General features: G+C 42.1%; 1 protein-coding gene and 1 long non-coding RNA gene across 11 annotated transcripts in view; both read right to left on the bottom strand.

The window, feature by feature from the left end:
• Positions 1 to 21608, bottom strand: part of FER (FER tyrosine kinase) — a 412813-nt gene that overhangs the window by 145239 nt on the left and 245966 nt on the right. For all 10 annotated transcript variants that reach the window (XR_010588818.1, XM_024106728.3, XM_005281640.5 and 7 more), the window contains 3 exons: positions 20075 to 20131; positions 5776 to 5891; positions 3328 to 3422 (listed from right to left, as the gene is read on the bottom strand). Coding sequence is in view for 9 of the 10 variants with exons in the window: in XM_024106728.3 (XP_023962496.2) it covers positions 3328 to 3422; positions 5776 to 5891; positions 20075 to 20131 (268 nt within the window). In the remaining variant the exon portion in view is untranslated. The remainder of the gene's footprint in view (positions 1 to 3327; positions 3423 to 5775; positions 5892 to 20074; positions 20132 to 21608) is intronic.
• LOC135972386 (uncharacterized) lies at positions 9431 to 11443 on the bottom strand. Its single transcript, XR_010588824.1, has 2 exons — positions 10885 to 11443; positions 9431 to 9995 (listed from the first exon to the last, which is right to left on the bottom strand). It is a non-coding gene; the product is annotated as an uncharacterized LOC135972386 (long non-coding RNA).

Genomic DNA, 21608 nt, shown 5'->3' with positions numbered 1-21608 from the left:
TCATCTGTTCTACCATTGGGAGAAAGGGGAGAGGAACCTGCACCTGTGAGACTTTCAAGCCCCAGAGCAGGGGATTTGTCCAACCTAGCTAACAGAGAGGGGTCTGAGAGAGAGAGCACGTGACACAGCGCAATTACATAATTGTTTGTTTTTCAGTCATGGGTCCCTAAGCAAACAGAAATTATATATTTTGTGGGGGAAACCCCTAAATTTGGCTATTAGTTCAGAGACCTTCACTTCTATGTGCAATATTCTAATGCAATAGCCAGGAATAAATTAATAAAATCACTTTAATAAGCTATTATAGGTTTATGTTGTGGTTGAAGACTGCTAGCTTGAGATGGCTGGCTGCCTTGACAGAAGAAAATATGTTGCAATTAGGTGACCGTTTGCTCTCAATACCATGCATCGCTCTTTTTGTGACCTTCACACACACACACTCTCTCTCTCTCTCTCTCTCCTGGCTGTATTTCTGCAGTATGTTCTTTTATTTATTCTGTGGAATATATCATTGCTATGTAGGCTTTTTTGAATTTTCTTATCACAGTGTTCGTTTCTGTGGGAGGAGTGTCATTTCTTATGCTCTGTAAGAAAGGTGTTCACTTAAGAAAGATGTTTGTGTTTCAAACATGTTATATTCTTTGGCAATGTGTATAGTAACATCTGGGTTGTTTCCTGTGGCCAACAGTGATTGTATTCTTGTTTAACTGTTTAACTTGTTTAATCCTTCTTTTGATTCCTAACATGAGCTATTTTATCCTGAGAGATATTTCCTTTTCCAGCTTCCGAAATACGGGACACTCATGAAAATGATCTGACTCTGCAACGGCAACTAGAAAGAGCCACAAATAAAGCACTGAAACCCAAATCACAGCAATCTCAAAAGAGAATAAACAGCACATATCCCACACGTAGGAGGTATACAAGGGAACAAAAAATATACTTGACAAATAAGGAATCAGAACATGCTATAGCAAAGGGCAAACTATATGCAAAAAAAAATGAGCAAACATAATGGGTGAAATCCCACCACAGTATGTAGCCAACTGTTTCTACTACATTCCCTGGAGAGTCTACAATGTAGCCTTATAAACCACAGTCTTCTACAGTTCTGCATTTCACAGTGTGATACAATTTTATATAATTAAATGTTCTATTAAACTAATTTTTTTAAAATTGAGTTGCAGAATTATATAGTTTAAACATCCTCAAGTGTACTCGCTAGGATTGCCAACTTTGTAATATATAAAAAACGGATACTCCAGCGGGAGTGCCGGAACTGCTCCTGCCTGCCTCTTCTCCCAAGGTCCTACCCCTGACCCACCTCTCCCCGAGGCCCTGGCTCCTGCCTCCCCCCTCTCACCAAGGCCCCGCCCCCTATTTGCTGCTCTCCCTCTCTGCCCCCTCCCAGTCTTCTGTCATTCTCTGCTTTTTCCCTCCCCTCCCTCCCTTCTGCGTGGAAGGGACTTGCCTTTGGAGCTGGGAGCTGCTGCTGCCCAACGCAGGTAGGAGGTGGCTCCAGCTGAGTAGGGGTTGGCAAGGGTAATGACCAGGCACCTCCCTGCCTCCCCCACCCGCAGTAACCGGATACTGTCAGGTCCCCTTTTTTACCAGACTTTCTGGTCAAAAACCAGACACCTGGCCATCCTAGTATCTCCATTTGTTATTTTATTTGCAGAGAGAAAATATAAAGCGAAATAAACAATAAACACACACTGAGAAAGCTCGGGCAGGTGGTGGTGCAGTGAATGAAAGCACTAGTATTTCATTTATGAAGATCAAAGTTCAAGTTGTAGATCTGATCACAAGTGAAACTTATTTTAGGTAGTCTCATCCAAATTTGCAATCAAGGAGGTGAAAAACAGTAGTAATATTTTGCACACAGCCATCACCCCTCTAATATAAAGCTAGTACCCAGCCCTTCCTCTGTCTGCCCCATTCACCAGAACCAGACTTCCTAACTTCTCTAGTTGGGTTGGTCCTGCTCCTGGTGTGCCTGCCATTTTTAACTCTCAAAAAGACTTGGCACTAGGTGTGAAGGACTGTAAATACTACAAAGCTAGCCAGAATACCCAGAGCACAACAAAGCACACCAGGATCAGAGTTAGGAAGTTTCTTGCATATCTGAAGCCAGGAGGAAAAAAAAATATTCAACTTTTAGGTCGGTGTGAAGGTAGAAATAGTCACGGGGATGGGTAAAAGATTTAAAATTCCATTCACTGATTCCCCATAGACTACTCTACCTGAGGCCTGTTTTTACATCTTGTCCTGGGCCCTGTGAATCCTGTACCAAAATGCCAAAAGTGTCTAAGGCCAGGATATAAGAACATTGGCAGAGATGTTTGTGGAAGCCTTCACAAAGCATTGCCAGAATAAGCCTGGCTCAAGACAATACTATTAGTCTCCCATTTCCATAAACTATAAAAGTCAGTCACATATACAACATAATCTCATTGTGAAAGACAGTAAATCATAAAGGGACTAAGATTTCACAGTTGCATCTGTGCTTCTGTTAATACTCAAGTATTATAAACAATAAACTACACCCAACCTTCAGTGAAAATATAGCCTAATTCTTTGTGAATGGAATGGTTCTTGTTACATCCCAGAATATAATTTTGAAGCCATTTTTTTAAAAACTCATCACCTGTATTAACTGTGCTGCATAGTAAGGAACACCATTGGTTAACAAGAACACAGCTTTTCTTGCTACACACAGATTCAAAGTGGGAATAAAGTGCCTAGCAGCTGCTATTATCCTAACAGTTGGAAACTGTCTCCACCGGCTGGCAAAATACAAACACAGCAGTCCCAAAGTGGTACAAGGCTATCAGAAAAAGAAACAATACAATTTTCCTAAATAACTTATTTTCATACTTTTTAATGTAAGAGATATACATAAAACACAGAAAAAACTTCAGTGGATAGGGCATATTATAGATCATTACTCATCTGTAACCAAAGATGTTACAGAAGTTGAACGTCTAAATTTAAACTCAGTTAACTCATCAATAGCAAAGACATCAATAACATAGGCAGCTCATGAAAAAAAGGGGTATTTTGTTCTACACTGGAGTGAGGAAAACTGAGACTATTCCTGCACTAAACAAATGTGTAATGGTATTTTCTAACAGCTTGTGATGTTTGGGTTGGTTATAGACAAACTCACAGCAGACCTGCACAGCATCATGGCTAGCATAAACCAAGCTCTCTGAAAAGTTTATAAGTGTAGATCTGTTGGGATAGATCATGATAATGCTAATAGAGGCAATTAAGACATAATAAACTCAGGGCTATATGTTATAAAAATGCAAAAAAGAAATTTACCTGGAATAAGTTCCATAACTATATAAATAGGCTGCCTTTGAGTGCAAACGCCTATTAGCTTGACAATATTGGGATGGTCATATTGCTTGAGTATTCTGCATAGGGGGCAAAAAAAGTTTGATTACGTTAGTATATTTCATTCTGCAAGTTGATTAAAATAAATATCAGGAGAAAGTATCTTAAACATTATTTTAAAGCAAAATTTCCCTTGTTATGTTATCCAAAATAAAAACAAGTTGCTTTCAATGCAAAGGTACCACTCTGTGGAATTACAATCATACCACTCTGATGAGAAAATTAAAAACTGGTGAATATATTAACTAGTTTACAAGTCAAAATCTACTTAAGTATTTTCATAGTGATCCCACCATTTGTCCACATCATAAAAGAACTATATAATTTGCATGACAAGGCAGTCATACCTCATGAGGCCCAGAATTTAACTAAAAGATCAGAACTGGGGAGTGCTGGGAGAGTTCAGTCAAAAACCTTGCAAAGCATCTGTCTGCACTTTGCCTACCCACAGCTCAGCCTCCAACTCATTTTCCTGAGCGTTAAATACAGTAAAAAATAATTTAAACTGAAAACAAAAAAATAATGATAACCATTCCAATTTAGGAAGCGAAAACAATAAAACTTGCATCTGCTTAAGTAAGGCTATGATGAGAACATTTCCAGACAGAAGAATATGCCATGACTTATACATGAAAAGGAGGGCTGGTGAGAATTCTAGAGAGATATCATAGCTTTTGAAAGTTTGATGCCTAATACTTTTTAACTTGAATCACCTCTTGTAAAAAAAAAAAAAAAAAAAAAGGAAAGCATTAGTATGCTTGAATGCCATCTCAGTAAGGAATAATGTATTTCATTTTCATTTCAATATAAAATCATTTCTTGAGTTGGAGGCTGCTTAGCAAGTGAAGAAATTCCTTGGTAGCCAGCCAGGCTATTAGCATGAAATCAAAGCCATTTTCAAGGAATTATATAGTTGAAATAACCAATAAAAGTCATTTGTATATAGCTAATGTTTTCTACATTTCTATCTTTGTAAAACTCAGCTATTTATCTAACAATGAAACTATGCTAAACTCTAGAGTGAGGACAGCAAGATAACGTAAAACATTTTAAAATATTATGGTACACTCCCTTACCCTGAGAATTTAAAGGCCATGTACTTGTATTCTCATGTATCAGCTCACATACATGGGCTTAGCACTCTTTTCACCAATGTTTTGTAATATAATTACCATCTATACTCGTTCATAAGCCGAATTTTTTTAGTAAAAAAGGGAAGCACCAGAGATGGGGGTCGGCTTATGAATGGGTATAGAGAGGGAGAGGTGGGACACAGCCCCTTCCCCCAACCGAGGGAGCAAGGAGAAGCAGCACAGCCAGCAGAGACAGAAGGGAAGAGGCAGGGCCAGAGTCTCTCCAATTCTGGCCATGCTGCTCTCCCCCCAGCCTCAAAAGCAGCTGCAGCTCCAGGGCTGGCAGGCTGCAGCCGTGCCACTTGGTCCCTCCCCCCAGAGCAGGCTGTGGCCACACCACCCGACCGAAGCACGCTGCAGCCATGCCGCACGGCCCAGCCTGCTGGAACATGCTGCGGCTGCGCCACCCGGTCTGGCCTGCCGGAGCAGGCTGCACTGCCCAGCCTGCTGGAGCAGCTCCAGCCAGGCCAGAGACAACATCCCTTGGCCCTCCCCAGATAAGGTGGGAAGGGATGGGATAGGGAGTGTGGGGGTCCCAGGCTAGGGGTGGGGTCATGTGGGGGGTGGTCATAGGGGTTACTACCCTGACCCCCAGCTTCTCCCCCCCCCAAAAATTTCCCTATCAGTTGCTGTCCCAGCCCGTCAGGGTAAGCAGCTGGCGTGCCGGGACACTTTTTTTCATTAGGTTTACCTCTGTGCCTGCGGACGCGAGGTAAACAAACCATCTCGGCCCGCCAACGGCTTATCCTGATGGCCCGGGAGCCAAGTTTGCTGACCCCTGAATTATAGGGTCAGCTTATGAACGGGTCATAACATTTTCCATTTTTACTTATCCATCTTGGGAGGGTCGGTTTATAAACGAACCTGTTTATGATCAAGTATATATGGTACTATTCCAACCTCATTTTCCCCCACTATCATGGAATATCCTTTGTCTGACCGGCACAACCCAGTTCTTCCAGAGGGCCTGTTTCTTCCCGAGAAAGATCAGTTAATGAGGTCAATATCTACATGTCTTTATGACTACCACTTCTACTCTGAAGTCTTGCTTGAGTCTATGATAAGGTCAGACCTTTGAAAAAAAGCTCTTAATTGGGCCCCAATGTTAGTTTCAGGGCTTATTTATGATTGCTGGACTGGTCACTAAAGATATCTGAAATCTTTAATTTTCAAAATTAAAATTTCAATTAAAAAAAAAATCCAAGATAACCACATATCTAATTATATGTAGAGAACTCACCTGGCCTCTGATAAAAATTTTATTTTCAGTTCCTGAGGAAGGTCTTCTTTACAAGTTTTTACAGCAACAGGAGTTTTATCCTTTAATGTTCCCTTATATACTTCACCAAAATTACCCTGAAATTGCAAATATATATATATATTCATTGTGCTGAATAAACACATAACTTTTAAGTCTTCAGAAAAATAAAGCTAATCATTATTCAGAAGAAACAGATACCGCATGTCAAAGAATTTTCATTAGGATCTATGTTTTAAAGATGCTCTTATAAAGTCACACACTAACTTCAAAGGCAAATTGTTTTATTTTCTTGCTCTTACTCTAACATCATTCGGTTCATAATACATTTTTATATTTGGCCATATCCAACGTACAGAATTTGACAAGATATTCTACTGTAACTTTTCTGAAAACAGTAAAGCATTTTCTGAATAAACAAAATAGATTTTTCTTCAAATCCTTTTTTTAGTCAGCGGAACTTCATTAACTTCTAAAAACTGGGTGACACATTGAAAATATTACTTTCTTCCTCCTCTTTGATATTAACTTCACATCTCCAGATAAGAAAATGGGGAATTGTTAATTCCCTACTTTGAGATGCAGAATTTTTGTTATCTGATATGATTTTTGATGGGGGCATGATGTAGGCAACTGTATTGATTACAGTATAATCAACTATTGTTACAGCCAGCTCTCATCTGTATTATTACATTACTATCTACATATAAATTGGGCAAGGAGGCCAAAGGCTCTCCATATATAGGAAGGTTTTCCTCTCCCATTTTCAGAATTTTACACTCTATACAAAGATGAGGGTTTGAGGCCCCACATTTTGCCAATAAGTGGATTTAAAAAGTAACTTGTTCTATATTCAGATTTCTGAGATGCCAAGCAAGATGTGAAAGACATTTTTTAATTGGCCTTTACAGGATAATATGGACTAATTAGACAGGACAGTAGAATGAAGACAACTAAAAAGTAATTTACGCTTACCATAAAGTTGCTAATTACCTAAACAATAACTATGATCGAGTTATGGGAACTAATTAGTTAAAGACTGAAGGGGCAGCAAATCAAACGAAATTATCACAGGCCCAAAGGTGCTCTCAGTTTCTGCTTTTTCACTACTTAGGCTTAAGGGTATGTCTACATTACGAAATTACTATATATACTCGTTCATAAGCCGAAAATTTTTAGTAAAAAAGGGAAGCACCAGAGATGGGGGTCGGCTTATGAATAGGTATAGAGAGGGAGAGGTGGGACACAGCCCCTCCCCCCAACCGAGGGAGCAAGGAGAGGCAGCACAGCCAGCAGAGACAGAAGGGAAGAGGCGGGGCCAGAGTTTCTCCACTTCTGGCCACGCTGCTCTTCCCCCAGCCTCTGAAGCAGCTGCAGCTGCAGCCCTGCTCCCCAGAGCACGCTGCGGACGTGCCACCCAGCCCAACCCGCCGGAACATGCTGCGGCCGCGCCGCCCAGTCTGGCCTGCCAGAGCAGCTCCAGCCGGGCCAGAGACATCCTTCCTTGGCCCTCCCCAGATAAGGTGGGAAGGATGGGATGGGGAGAGTGCGGGGGTCCCGGACTAGGGGTGGGGTCATGTGGGGGGTTGTCACAGGGGTTACTCCCCTGACTCCTAGCTTTCCCTCCCCCCCGCAGATTTCCCCACCAGTTGCTGTCCTGGCCCGTCGGGGTAAGCAGCTGGTGCGCCTGGACACTTTGTTTCATTAGGTTTACCTACGTGCCTGCAGACGCTCAAGGTAAACAAACCATCTCGGCCCACCAGCGGCTTATCCTGATGGCCCGGGAGCCAAGTTTGCTGACCCCTGAATTATAGGGTCAGCTTATGAACAGGTTATAAAAATTTTCCATTTTTACTTATCCATCGGGGGGGGGGGTTAGCTTATAAACGAACCTGCTTATGTATATAAGTATATATAAGGTAGGTCGATTTTATAGAAGTCGATCTTTAGAAAGCGATCTTATACAGTCGATTGTGTATGTCCCCCACTAAGCGCATTAAGTCGGCAGAGTGCGTCAATACCGTGGCTAGGATTGAGTCATGGAGCTGTGCACTGTGGGTAGCTATCCCACAGTCCCTGCTGTCCACTGGAATTCTGGGTTAAGCTCCTGATGCCTGATGGGGCAAAAACATTGTCGCGGGTAGTTTTGGGTACATGTCACCAGTCTTCCCTCCCTCCCTCCCTCCCTCCGTGAAAGTAATGGCAGACAATCATTTTGTGCCTTTTTTCCTGGGTTACCCGTGCAGACGCAATAGCACAGCAAGCATGGAGCCCGCTTAGCTCACCGCTGCTGTTGTGAGCACAGCAAACCACCTCGCGCATTATCCTGCAGTATGTGCAGAACCTGGCTAGGAGCCACCAGCATGAGGATGATTGTGAGGAGGACATGGACACAGACGTTCCTGAAAACATGGGATGTTGCAATTGGGACATCATGGCGGCAGTGGGGCAGGTTGACACAGTGAAACGCCGATTCTGGGCATGGCCAACAAGCACAGACCGGTGGGACCGCATAGTGTTGCAGGTATTGGATGATTCCCAGTGACTGAAACTTTTGCATGCGTAAGGCCACTTTCCTGGAACTTTGTGAGTTGCTTTCCCCCGCCCAGATGCGCAGGCATACCAAGATGAGAGCTGCCCTGACAGTTGAGAAACGAGTGGCGATAGCCCTGTGGAAGCTTGCAGTTCCTGACTGCTACCGGTCAGTTGGGAATCAAATCCACTGTGGAGTGGACAAATCTACTGCGGGGGCTGCTGTGATCCAAGTAGCCAGGGCAATCAATACTCTTCTGCTAAGAAGTATAGTGAGTCTGGGAAATGTGCAGGGCATAGTGGATGGCTTTGCTGCAATGGGTTTCCCTAACTGTGGTGGGGCGATAGACGGAACGCATATCCCTATCTTGGCCCCGGACCACCTTGCCAACCAGTACGTAAACCGCAAGGGGTATTTCTCAATGGTGCTGCAAGCACTGGTGACTCACCAGGGACGTTTCACTGACATCAACGTGGGATGGCCAGGAAAGGTGCATGACACTCGCATCTTTAGGAACTCTGGGCTGTTTGAACAGCTGCAAGAAGGGACATACTTCCCAGACCAGAAGATTACTGTTGGGGATGTTGAAATGCCAATAGTTATCCTTGGAGACCCAGCCTACCCCTTGCTCCTATAACTCATGAGGCCATACACAGGCAGCCTGGACAGTAGAAAGGAGCAGTTCAAGTATAGGCTGAGCACGTGCAGAATGGTGGTAGAATGTGCCTTTGGACGTTTAAAAGCTTGCTGGCGCTGTCTGCTTACTAGGTTAGACCTCAGTGCAACCAATATTCCCATTGTTATTGCTGTTTGCTGTGCGCTCCATAATATCTGTGAGAGTAAGGGGGAGACATTTATGGCAAGGTGGGAGGTTGAGGCAAATCGTCTGGTGGCCAATTTTGAGCAGCCAGATACCAGGGCGATTAGAAGAGCACAGCTAGGCGCGCTGCACATCAGAGAGGCTTTGAAAACCAGTTTCATGACTGGACAGGCTGGGTGTGTTTCTCCTTGATGCAAACCCGCCGCCTTTGCTGATTTTAATTCCCTGTAAGCCAACCACCCTCCCCCCTTCGATCACAGCTGGCAAAGGAAATAAAGTCAGTATTGTTTTGAAACCATGCATTCTTTCTTTATTAACTAAAAAAAAAAAGTGAGATAACTGACAAGGTAGCCCAGGTGGGGTGCGGGAAGAGGGAAGGACAAGGCCACACTACAAATCGAAACGGTTTGAATGACAGCCTTCTGTTGCTTCAGCCATAATCTGGAGTTAAGTGGCTGGGTGCCCAGAGCCTCATCACCACCCCCTGCGTTCTTGGGCGTCTGGGTGAAGAGGATATGGAACTTGGGGAGGAGGACAGGCGGTTATACAGCGGATGCAGTGGCGGTCTGTGCTCTTGTTGCCTTTCCTGCAGCTCCACCAGACGCCTGAGCATGTCTGTTTGCTCTCCCATTAACCTCAGCATCGCCTCCTGCCTCTTCTCATCACGCTCACTGTATGCTTTCCTGGCCTCTGTCACTGTATGCCTCCATGCATTCAGCTGTGCCCTATCAGTGCGGGAGGACTGCATGAGCTTGGAAAACATGTCATCGCGAGTGCATTTTTTTCGCCTTCTAATCTGCAATAACCTCTGGGACGGAGATGATAGGGGGAGCGTAGAAATATTTGCATCTGCGTGGGGATAAAAAGGGAGAGTAGAATTTAAGAAGATACATTTCTGAGAACAAAAGGGAGACTCTTTCACAGTGAATCAAGCAATTCACAGCAGACAGCACATGTGCTTTAGGTACAAGGTCGCATTTTGCCTTTTATATTGAGCGCCTGCTGGTATAGTGACACATCACACAGAACGGGACAACAGAATTCGGTTTCCAGGCAGCCATGGTAAGCCAAAGGAAATGTGGGGTTGGCTTCTTCTGCCTTTATAACATGTGGGAATGGTTTCAAACTGCAGCGCCCTCCTTTCCCACAGCAAGCAATGCCGGTTGGGTTTGCCATTTAAAAGGAGGGTCTGCGGTTTTCGGGTGGATGTGCAGCAAACCACTCCCTCCACCCCAGCGTGTGGCTATTCTCTGGGATGATCCCTTTTAGCCAAGCACAAACAGCCCAGCATGAATGGGATCCTTTTACTGTTCCCTTACAAAAATTCCCCTATTTCAACCAGGTGACCATGAATGATATCACTCTCCTGAGGCTAACACAGAAAGATATAGACCAAATGTTGATTGAATGCAATCAAAACCCAGGACTATTCGCTGCCATGCTTTGTGCTATAATGATTCCAGACTACTTGCTACTGGCTTGGCGTGGTAAAGTGTCCTACCGTGGAGGACGAACTAAGGCAGCCCTCCCCAGAAACCTTCTGCAAAGTCTTTCAGAGTACCTCCAGGAGAGCTTCATGGAGATGTGCCTGGAGGATTTCTGCTCCATCCCCAAACACATTAACAGACTTTTCCAGTAGCTGTACTGGCCGCGAATGCATCCCAAGTCTTCAGGGCAAATCAAACATTAAACACAATTGCTTCTAAACCCTGTAGTGTAGTTATAAATGTGCACTCACCAGAGGTGCCTTCTCCTGCTTCAGGGTCCGGGAACCCACCTTGAGAGGGTATTGGCTCCAGGATGATGAAAAGGTCCTAGCTGCCGGGGAGAACAGATTCTCCGCTTGCCTGCTGCGCATTCTCCTCCTCCTTGTCCTCATCCACAAAAATCCTCCTCCCTGTTGCATGAGACTCCCCCCTTATAGCTGTCTACAGACAGTGGTAGGGTAGTAGTAGGGTCCCCCCCCAGAATGTCATGCAGCTGATCATAGAAGCGGCATGTATGAGGCTCTGACCCGGAGCGACCATTTGCCTCCTTTGTCTTTTGGTAGGCTTGCCTGAGCTCCTTAGCTTTCACGCGGCCCTGCTGTGTGTCCCTGTTGTAGCCTCTGTCCATCATGCCCTGTGCGATTTTGATATATATATATGTTAGCATTTCTTCTTTTTGATCGTAGTTCGGCCTGCACAGATTCTTTTCCCCATACAGCAATCAGATCCAGTGTCTCCCGTTCGGTCCCTGCTGGAGCTCATTTGCAATTCTGGGACTGCATAGTCACCTGTGCTGCTGAGCTCACGAGGCTGACCAAACAGGAAATTAAATTAAAAATTTCCCAGGGCTTTTCCAGTTTACCTGGCTAGTGCATCGGAGATGAAAGTGCTGTCCAGAGTGGTCACATTGGAACACTCTGGGATAGCTCCCGGAGGCCAATACCATCTAATTGCGCCTGCACTACCCCAAATTTGACCCAGGAAGGTTGATTTTAGCACTACTCCCCTTACCGGGGAGAAGTACAGCAGTCAATTTTAAGAGCCCTTTAGGTCGACGGAATGGGATTGGTTGTGTAGATGCATTGCTTATAAAATCAACCCAATATGGCTAAATTTGACCTAACCTCGTAGTGTAGACCAGGGCTAAGAAACTATGAAAAGATTATACTCATGCAAAGGAGCAGACCATGCACAGGAGCACAAAATTGAAGGGCATATTTCCTTTGTCTGTGCTTGTTGGTTTTCTTTTTTTCCTTCCCCATCCCCCACAATAAGAATAGATATGACTAAATCTTAAAGCTATTCCTGGTTTATTTCTACATAGATCTCTTTCCTTATGTGTGCCTCTGTTTGGGGTTACATGACTTCAGTAAACATAGCCAGAATTTGCAGGAAGTGCTTTCCTTGTTTCTCTGAGTAAATGAGATTTTTTAAAATAATCACCACACATCTGTACATGAGCACACATACTAATGTGAAAAGCAAAAAAAAAAAAAAAAAAAAAAAAGAGGAGGGAAGACATACAAATAGTATGGAGAAAGAGAAAACTCAGACGGATGATAGCAATGCTGTTATAGTTACAAGGTACTTCTATTCTAAATCCATACTTCTAAACACAACTTTGAAAAATGATCTTGCATTAAAAAAACCAAGATATAAAACAATTTATTTAAAATATTCAAGTCTGCACTTGTATAATATTCCTTATATACTATATTCCCTTCATGAAACTGAACTATAGAATTATTACATCCTCTACTATCTCAAGCCTCTGTTAACTTGTCTAAACTAAGATAAAAGGTGTATTTTTAAAACTTGTGGGCTAAAACATTTTCATGCTTTTTAAAACCCTAATTGTATTTGAACATGTTAGCTGGTCGAGGTGAACCAGAGTTCACTACATAAAGTACGCATGTAATCCTAGTTTAGACAAGCCCAATGTCATGGTGATCTTCTTTGGGCAAGAAAGTGCAAGCTGGAAATCCCTTTCAAGTCAGTTAGTATCACCACTACATTAGTGGGGGAAAAAAAGAAGGAAAAAAAAAAAAAAAGCGTGCAAAGTTCTCTATGAGCGAAGCCTACTGCTTCTACAGTGCTTCCTAGCAATGTCAGCCCAGGGAATGAGATAATGTTTTCACCCCTTGGGATCTCATCACCATAAGACTATTGAGCTGATCCATAAAAATGTTTAAAGAAAGTATTTTACATTGGAGAAAATTTGGGAGAAGAGAACAGATTCAAGAAAAGCAGTTTTTCATAGGAACTTCAAGGCAGGAGCAAGCAAGAGATGCTGATGGGCTGGGAGCAAATTCTTTCTTTAAAAAAGGCTTGCAAAATGGTAAGGAACAGTATGAAAACCTCACATACAAAATGAGGGTAGACTATGGCTCATTAAGTATTCTAAAATTCTCTCATGCCATTAATAACAGCAATGAGAAGTTCCAAGGGGTGCCCAGGCTGGGAAAACTGTGGAGCATTCACAGAAACTAGGTGCTTTTAACCATAATACATTACTAAAGTCACTTTGCAGCTCCTTCATTACTTAAATGATGGTGTTTTAGGAAATTTTTGACAGAAAATGCTCTTAAAAGTCATTTATTTAGATATTTTAAGTTAAGTACTTGTATTTTTTATTGTTCATAATGTTCCCTTTGAAGTTTGAAATTCATTTTTAATTTCCCATCAAGTTTGTATCCACAGCTCCAATCAGGACTGCTAATTTAAATAGAGAGGCAAAACTAGAAACACTGAGCTGTGGCTGATATTTAACATTCATTTTTCTTCTGGAGATTAAAAAAATGATTCTTTGTAACCCTTCTTGCACAGAGAGTGGCTCTCACAGAACATAGGCTACACATGGCATTGCTTTTGTGGAACAAACAGAAACAGTAGCAATTTTTTAAAATTACCTGGCACTGCAAAGAGGACTATTAAGACAATTAAATTTACATGTGTCAAGGTAATGGATATATTTCAAACCTAAACTACTTGACAACACATTTTGTAATTTCACAGCTTTATAAAGCTGTGTTATTATATGGTTGATCTTTCTAGTTCTTTAAACAGGGATTCTTTTCTCCTCTCAGCGATTGGTAAGTAGCTTATACTTTGAAATCCAAACTTTGGACAGGTCATCTTTGAACCACAGCATTACTCTCACTCAGCAAGAGCTGTAGATGCTCCTATGTTTTGAAAAGGAAAATGGAGCCTAACAATAGTTCATTTTACTCTATCCTGGTTAATTTTATTTTATTCCTTGTGAAGGAAGGCCATAGGGTAATTGAACATAAGCAATCTCCATTCATTCTGGGGAAGACACTGCTCACCCATTTATTCTCAGTCTGTTCTTCAACCTGGTGACCACTATTTAGAAACTTTTAATACATCTAGAGGTGGTGGAATAGAATGTGAGTTGTCTATATGACTTAGCTAATGTCTTCTGAGGTACTGCTAGTATTGCTCCATGCAGCTGTAAACAGAAAAGTCTGAACAGTGTAGCAATCAGCATCTTCCTCCCTCTTTTAATTTGGAGTAATCACAGCACATTTTTAAAGACCCTTGCCAAGGCAAGATATGTTTACAGAGTCATAGATTTTAAGGTCGAAAGGACTATTAGATCTTTTACTCTGACGACCTATATAACTAGAGGCCTACCAAATTCATGGTCCACTTTGGTCAATTTCACGGTCATAGGATTTTAAAAATTCAGCTATTTAAAACTGAAATTTCATGGTGTTATAATTGTAGGGGTCCTAACCCAAAAAGGTGTTGTCGGGGGGGTGTCGCAAGGTTATTGTGGAGGAAGTTGTGGTACTGCTACCCTTACTTCTGTACTGTGGCTGGCAGCAGCGCTGCCTTCAGAGCTGGGCAGCTAGAGAGCGTTGGCTGCTGGCTGGAAGCTCAGCTCTGAAGGCAGAGCCACCACTAGCAGCAGCGTAGAAGTAAGGATGGCATGGTATGGTATTGCCACCCTTACTTCTGCACTGCTGCCTGCAGAGCTGGGACCTCAGTAAGCAGCCACCACTGTTTGGCCACCCAGCTCTGAAGGCAGCAGCCACCCTTACTTCTGCACTGCTGCTGGTGTGCTGCCTTCAGAGCTGTGCACCCAGCCAACAGCCGCCATTCTCTGGCCGCCCAGCTCTGAAGGCAGTTCAGAAACAAGGGTGGCAATACCAAGACCCCCCTAAAATAACCTTGTGACCCCCCTGCAACTCCCTTTTGGGTCAGGACCCCTAATTTGAGAAACACTGCTCTCCCCCATGAAATCTGTATAGTATAGGGTAAAAACACACAAAAGACCAGATTTCACAGTCCGTGACGCATTTTTCATGGCTGTGAATTTGGTAGGGTCCTATGCATAACACATACCTTGGAATTTCATCAAGATACTCCGGTATTGAGCCCAATAACACTGGTCTACAATTTTTGAGAAGTCGTCTGCTTCAGAGATAAAATGTGCTATTTATTATGTATTTTGATGTGCTGAATTCAAATATGACAATTAAAACAACTGATTGGCTACTTTTTCTAAGATATTTACGTTTTTACATGTTATGTCTATGTATATTGTGTAGATAGTAGAGTTTTAATAATAAATTGTAAACCTAGGTCTTTTCATGTGTTTATGGTTGCTTTCCATGATAATATTTCACCTGTCCTGTTTATGTAACACTTTAAAAATCAGCAAAAGGGTTATATAAATAAAATTTATTATGAAACAAAAGGCAAAAAACTATTATGTACATAGTTTAGTCTTACTCAGTGTCTACTCGGCGCTTCTTGGCTTGTCTCTTGTATTCATTAAATGGAGCATCTCTTGTCACTGTCCAGCAATAGTCTGCAAGCATTGATGGGCTCCATTTGCCCTGATAGCCTTTCTCCATTGTTGCAATGTCCTGGTGAAATCACTCGCCATGCTTGTCGCTCACTGCTCCGCAGTTCGGTGGAAAAAAATCTAGATGAGAGTGCAAAAAAATGTATCTTTAGTGACGTGTTGCAACCAAGGCTTTTGTATGCCTTGAGGAGGTTTTCCACCAACAACCTGTAGTTGTCTGCCTTGTTGTTTCCAAGAAAATTTATTGCCACTAACTGGAAGGCTTTCCATGCCGTCTTTTCCTTGCCACGCAGTGCATGGTCAAATGCATCATCTCGAAGAAGTTCACGAATCTGAGGACCAACAAAGACACCTTCCTTTATCTTAGCTTCACTTAACCTTGGACATTTTCCACGGAGGTACTTGAAAGCTGCTTGTGTTTTGTCAATGGCCTTGACAAAGTTCTTCATCAGAACCAGCTTGATGTATAAGGGTGGTAACAAAATCTTCCTTGATTCAACAAGTGGTGGATACTGAACACTTTTCCTCCCAGGCTCCAAAGACTGTCCGAGGGGCCAATCTTTCTTGATGTAGTGGGAATCTCTTGCACGACTATCCCATTCGCAGAGAAAACAGCAGTACTTTGTGTATCCAGTCTGCAGACCAAGCAAGAGAGCAACAACCTTCAAATCGTCACAAAGCTGCCACTGATGTTGATCATAGTTTATGCACCTCAAAAGTTGTTTCATGTTGTCATAGGTTTCCTTCATATGGACTGCATGACCAACTGGAACTGATGGCAAAACATTGCCATTATGCAGTAAAACAGCTTTAAGACTTGTCTTCAATGAATCAATGAACAGTCTCCACTCATCTGGATCGTGAACGATGTTGAGGGCTGCCATCACACCATCGATGTTGTTGCAGGCTACAAGATCACCTTCCATGAAGAAGAATGGGACAAGATCCTTTTGACGGTCACGGAATATGGAAACCCTAACATCACCTGCCAGGAGATTCCACTGCTGTAGTCTAGAGCCCAACAGCTCTGCCTTACTCTTGGGTAGTTCCAAATCCCTGACAAGGTCATTCAGTTCACCTTGTGTTATGAGGTGTGGTTCAGAGGAGGAGGATGGGAGAAAATGTGGGTCCTGTGACATTGATGGTTCAGGACCAGAAGTTTCATCCTCTTCCTCGTCTGACTCAAGTGAGAATGATTCTGGTGAATCAGGAACCGGCAGTCCTTCTCCGTGGGGTACTGGGTGTATAGCTGATGGAATGTTTGGATAATGCACAGTCCACTTTTTCTTCTTTGACACACCTTTCCCAACTGGAGGCACCATGCAGAAGTAACAATTGCTGGTATGATCTGTTGGCTCTCTCCAAATCATTGGCACTGCAAAAGGCATAGATTTCCTTTTCCTGTTCAACCACTGGCGAAGATTTGTTGCACAAGTGTTGCAGCATATGTGTGGGGCCAACCTCTTGTCCTGATCTCCAATTTTGCAGCCAAAATAAAGGTGATAGGCTCTCTTAACCCTGCGCTTTTGTGATGCAAAAGTCACTTCACCACAAACATAGCAGAAGTTATCTGCACTGTTCACACAAGTACGAGGCATCTCTGCTCACTTTGGCTAAACAGAAATGTGTCCCTTTGCAAAATCAAACACTGACAAATAAGAGAGCACGACACTATATGATTTCTAGAGCTGATATAGGGCAATTTGTTCAGCAGTGTGATGTAAGCTTCGTTATGATTGCATCATCCATGACTTCTAGGAATAACATGATGCAATTCATATCATGTATGACGCCATACCAGCTTCAGATTGCAGCATTCATTGTTTTGCCTAAAAAGCAAGTACTGTCCAAACCCAGTCAAAGATTTATTCATAGATCCAGTCAAAGATGTATTTTAGTAATTTCTGGTTTAAATTGAGATCCCATCCCTTTATAACCCCTTTATCCTCCGCCATTCCCAAGTCAAGGGTCGTATATACTGACCCAATAGCATATCTTGAAAACTAGAGCCAATCAACAATTTTAAGCATCATTTTTGTTCTCAGTGACCCAGAATTAGTAAAGTTTGACTACATTTATTTCAGAAGCATTTTGGCTGTAGAGTAGTGTAATTTGTGTTTGATTAAAACATGCTTTCCAGGAAGGCATCCAGTCCTGATCTGAAGACTTCAAATGAAGGAGAATCCACCACTTTCCATGGTAGTTTGTTCCAATGTCTAATCACCCTCACTGTTAAAAATGTGAGCCATTATTACCCAGTATTTTCTCCCCACGGAGGTACTTATAACCATATTCAAATCACTTCTTGAACTTCATTTTGATAAGCTAAACAGATTGAGTTATTTAAGCGCTTGTCTTCTTTACAGGATACCATCCCCCATTCTGTAGGAGTGGCCTGAATTCTTTGTTCCTAGATGTATGACCTCACAGTTAACAGTTAAAATATATTTTGTTTGAATGGGCCCATCTTATCAAGCGATCCAAATCACTTTGTATTACTGCCCAGTTCTCATTATTTACCATTCCTCTAATATTCGTGTCATCTGCAAATTTTATCAGCAATGATTTTATATTTACTTAATAAAAATGTTAAACAGTGGGACTAGAACAGATACCTGCAGAGCCCCAGTAGAAACCCTTCCATTCAATAATTTCCTACTGACAGCTGATTTTTTGAGATCTGCCAGTTAGCCAATTCTTAATCCATTTAACAATGATGTACTGATATTGTCTAGTACTGATTTTTAAATGAGAATGTCAAATGCCTTACAAAAGTCCAAGTACATTACATCTGCACAACCTTTATCAAACATGAAATCGCATTAAAAAATCAGGTTTGTTTGACAAGCCCTATTCTTCCATAAAATCATGTTAATTAGCATTAAGTATAATCCAACCCTTTAATTCTTTATTGATTGAATCCTATATCAGCTTTTACGTTATTTTGCCCAGGACTGATGGCAGGCTAACTGGCCTATAATTAGCTGCATCATTCAGCTTGACCTTTTTGAATTTGGCATGACTTTTTCCATTCTTCTGGATTTTCCCCAGTATTCCAAGATTTATTAAAAATTAACATGAGGGGATCAAGGGTGTTTTATGCCAACTCTTTTACAATTCTTAGATGTAAGTTATCTGGGCCTGCTGATTTATCCCTACTAGGTACTGTTTCACATCCTTCTTAATTAGTAATTGACTGGAAAGTAGTTCACGGTCTTCATGTGATATGAGTAAATTATCCTACTCCTTTCCAGATATAGAAATGAAATACTTATTGAACATTTCTGCCTTTTCTGCATGTGGTTGCGCCTGAATCAGTTCTTTTACATAACAGCAATATACATGCACAATTGAGGTAATTTTCTTTCACAAGAAGTAATTCTTCAGTTATTGGATGTTCTGTAAATTTTTCTGTCAAACCATATCTTGATATAATCATAACTCATTTTACTAAATTATTTTTTCATGCACAGTTATTTAACTTCTTTTACTTAATGTTGAAATGTATTACTTTTGTTCAATGACTCATTGTGTCTGTCTTGCTCACCTAGGGATAATTAATGTTTGTTTTTGTGAGAAGGCCTTGATTGATGCCAGAAATGTGTATTTTTTCCAGCTTGCTGCTTTTCCATGTTCTTCAGTAGAACTGGCATTATAACTGTGTAGCATTTTTAGTGGATATAATTCTTTGTTTATCTAATGGCAGTTTGTGTTTTTGTTTCCTTAGGCTTTCAAATGGATTTTATCCTGTGCAGCAGAATGCTTTGACAGAATTTTCCTCTCCTATTCTTTGAACGGTTCATCAATTCTTACAGTATAAGGAACATACACATTTTATGCTAAGTCAACTGTCTTTGTGTGTGTTTTTTGATTTAAACCACTTTTCAGGTTTTGGGGCATATTCTAGAGCATTAGAGGCAGTGTAGTATAGTGGATTAAACACAGAGTTGAAAACTGGGAATTCCTAAACATTAATTTCAGTGCTTGTGCTAACTCACCATGTGGTTTGGCATCAGTTTCACCAAATATAAAATAGGCTATAGGGCTAGTTACTTACCTAACTTATAGAAGTGTTCTAAAGATTTATGTTTATAAGTGTTAAGTATTATTTTGACTAATGCATCTATTGTGATGTTACCTAAACTACTATTTTACTTGCCTTATAACACTGAGCAGGTCATACAAAGTCAGTTCAGTCCACATAAAGCATCCTATTTTTATCAGCTCACTAATTTATGTAAGCACCTTTATTACTTTACAGTAACATTCCTCATTGCTTGCATTTTTACAAAACATAAAATTAGATTGTTAAAAATCAATATGTATATGTAAATGTATGAAATATGCAAGCTGCTCTTAAAACACTTATACCAATCAACAAAAGACAGAGAACATTTATTATTTACTAGTAAACATGGTGTACTTTTATGTATGCTGAAATTCAATGCTATTTGCAATGCATTAAACCATATGAATGACTACAAAGAAATGTTTACTAGAAAAACAAAAACTCAAAAAATAAGAAAACTACAGACTTCACAATCAATACATACTTGGAACTCATAGGCTAAGGATTTTTTTTTCATTTAGTTCTGTTGATTACTTACTTTGCCCAGTAATTCTCCCAGTGTGACATCTTCATGATTGAGAACCCATTTCTTATCCTACAGCAAAGGAAAAAAAACCAGTTGCTTAGTCCATGCAAGAGTATATTTCCTAAAAGATGTATTTGAGCTAGTAGAAATAGACCTAAAGGAATATTTCATTCAGATCATTCAATCAACAGCATGCCAAGACATTATAACCTCAAGAGCTATAAAACAGATTTAAGAAATGTTGCTGCACAATAGAATATTAAAATCTACATTATAGCAAATTTCTCCTTCAGCATGATACTATACATTGTGACAGACCCAGACCAGTGGGGTACAGGAGTCTGGTAGAGGGCAAATATACTGGTCACTGGATGAGTAGTTTTCTGTTCCCTGAGTGACCAGAGCAGGGGCTGCACTAGAGTAATCAGGAACCTGCTAGAACCAGTTAAGGCAGGCAGGCTAATTAGGACACATGGAGCCAATTAAGAAGAAGCTGCTAGTCAATTAAGGCAGGCTAATCAGGGCACCTGGGTTTTACAAGGAGCTCACTTTAGTTTGTGGTGAGAGTGTGAGGAGCTGGGAGCAAGAGGTGCGAGGAGCTGAGAGTGAGAGGGTGTGCTGCTGGAGGACTGAGGAGCACAAGTGTTATCAGACACCAGGAGGAAGGTCCTGTGGTGAGAATAAGGAAGGTGTTTGGAGGAGGCCATGGGGAAGTAGCCCAGGGAGTTGTAGCTGTCATGCAGCTGTTACAGGAGGCACTATAGACAGCTGCAGTCCACAAGGCCCTGGGCTGGAACCTGGAGTAGAGGACGGGCCCGGGTTCCCCCCAAAACCTCCCAATTGACCTGGACTGTGGGTTCTTCCAGAGGGGAAGGTCTCTGGGCTGTTCCCCAACCCACATGGTGAATCTCTGAGGCAAGAAAATCTGCAAATAAGCGCAGGACCCACCAAGATAGAGGAGGAACTTTGTCACACTGGTGTCAGGGATGGGATCTTGGGTTGCACAGAGTGGCGGAAGAAGGAGGGTGATTTAAAAAAACAAAACAACAACAACAACAACAACAAAGGGAGAGGGTTTTTTTTCACCACAATGGATGACGTAGTGCGGGCACTGATACAAGCTACGGCGGCCCAGCAGGAGACTACCTGTCTTCAGGCAGCCGCCCAACAGGAGGCAGTGCAGCTGCAGCAAGAGACTAATCGCCTGCTGATGGACCAGGCTGCTCAAGACCAAGCTATGTTGTGGGAACTGGTAAACCAGGTAAAGTCCCTTACAGAGCTGAATCGCGGCCATAATGGGACGCGGCTCATACGGGCCAGCCATTGGCTGCAGAAAATGACACGGGAGGATGATATAGAGGCATACCTTCTGGCCTTTGAGAGGACAGCCCTACTGGAGGCCTGGCCTCGAGATCAGTGGTCTGGCATCCTTGCCCCATTCCTGTGTGGGGAGACCCAGAAGGCTTACCATGATCTGCCTGAAGAGGCTGCAGCAGACTACCCCCAGATGAAAGCAGAGAACCTGGCCAGATCTGGGGTAACAACA

The sequence above is a fragment of the Chrysemys picta genome, chromosome 6, assembly GCF_011386835.1.
Source record: "Chrysemys picta bellii isolate R12L10 chromosome 6, ASM1138683v2, whole genome shotgun sequence".
Lineage (NCBI taxonomy): Eukaryota > Metazoa > Chordata > Testudines > Emydidae > Chrysemys > Chrysemys picta.
Note: the sequence above shows the minus strand (reverse complement) of the source record. Positions and strands in the feature narration are given on the sequence as shown.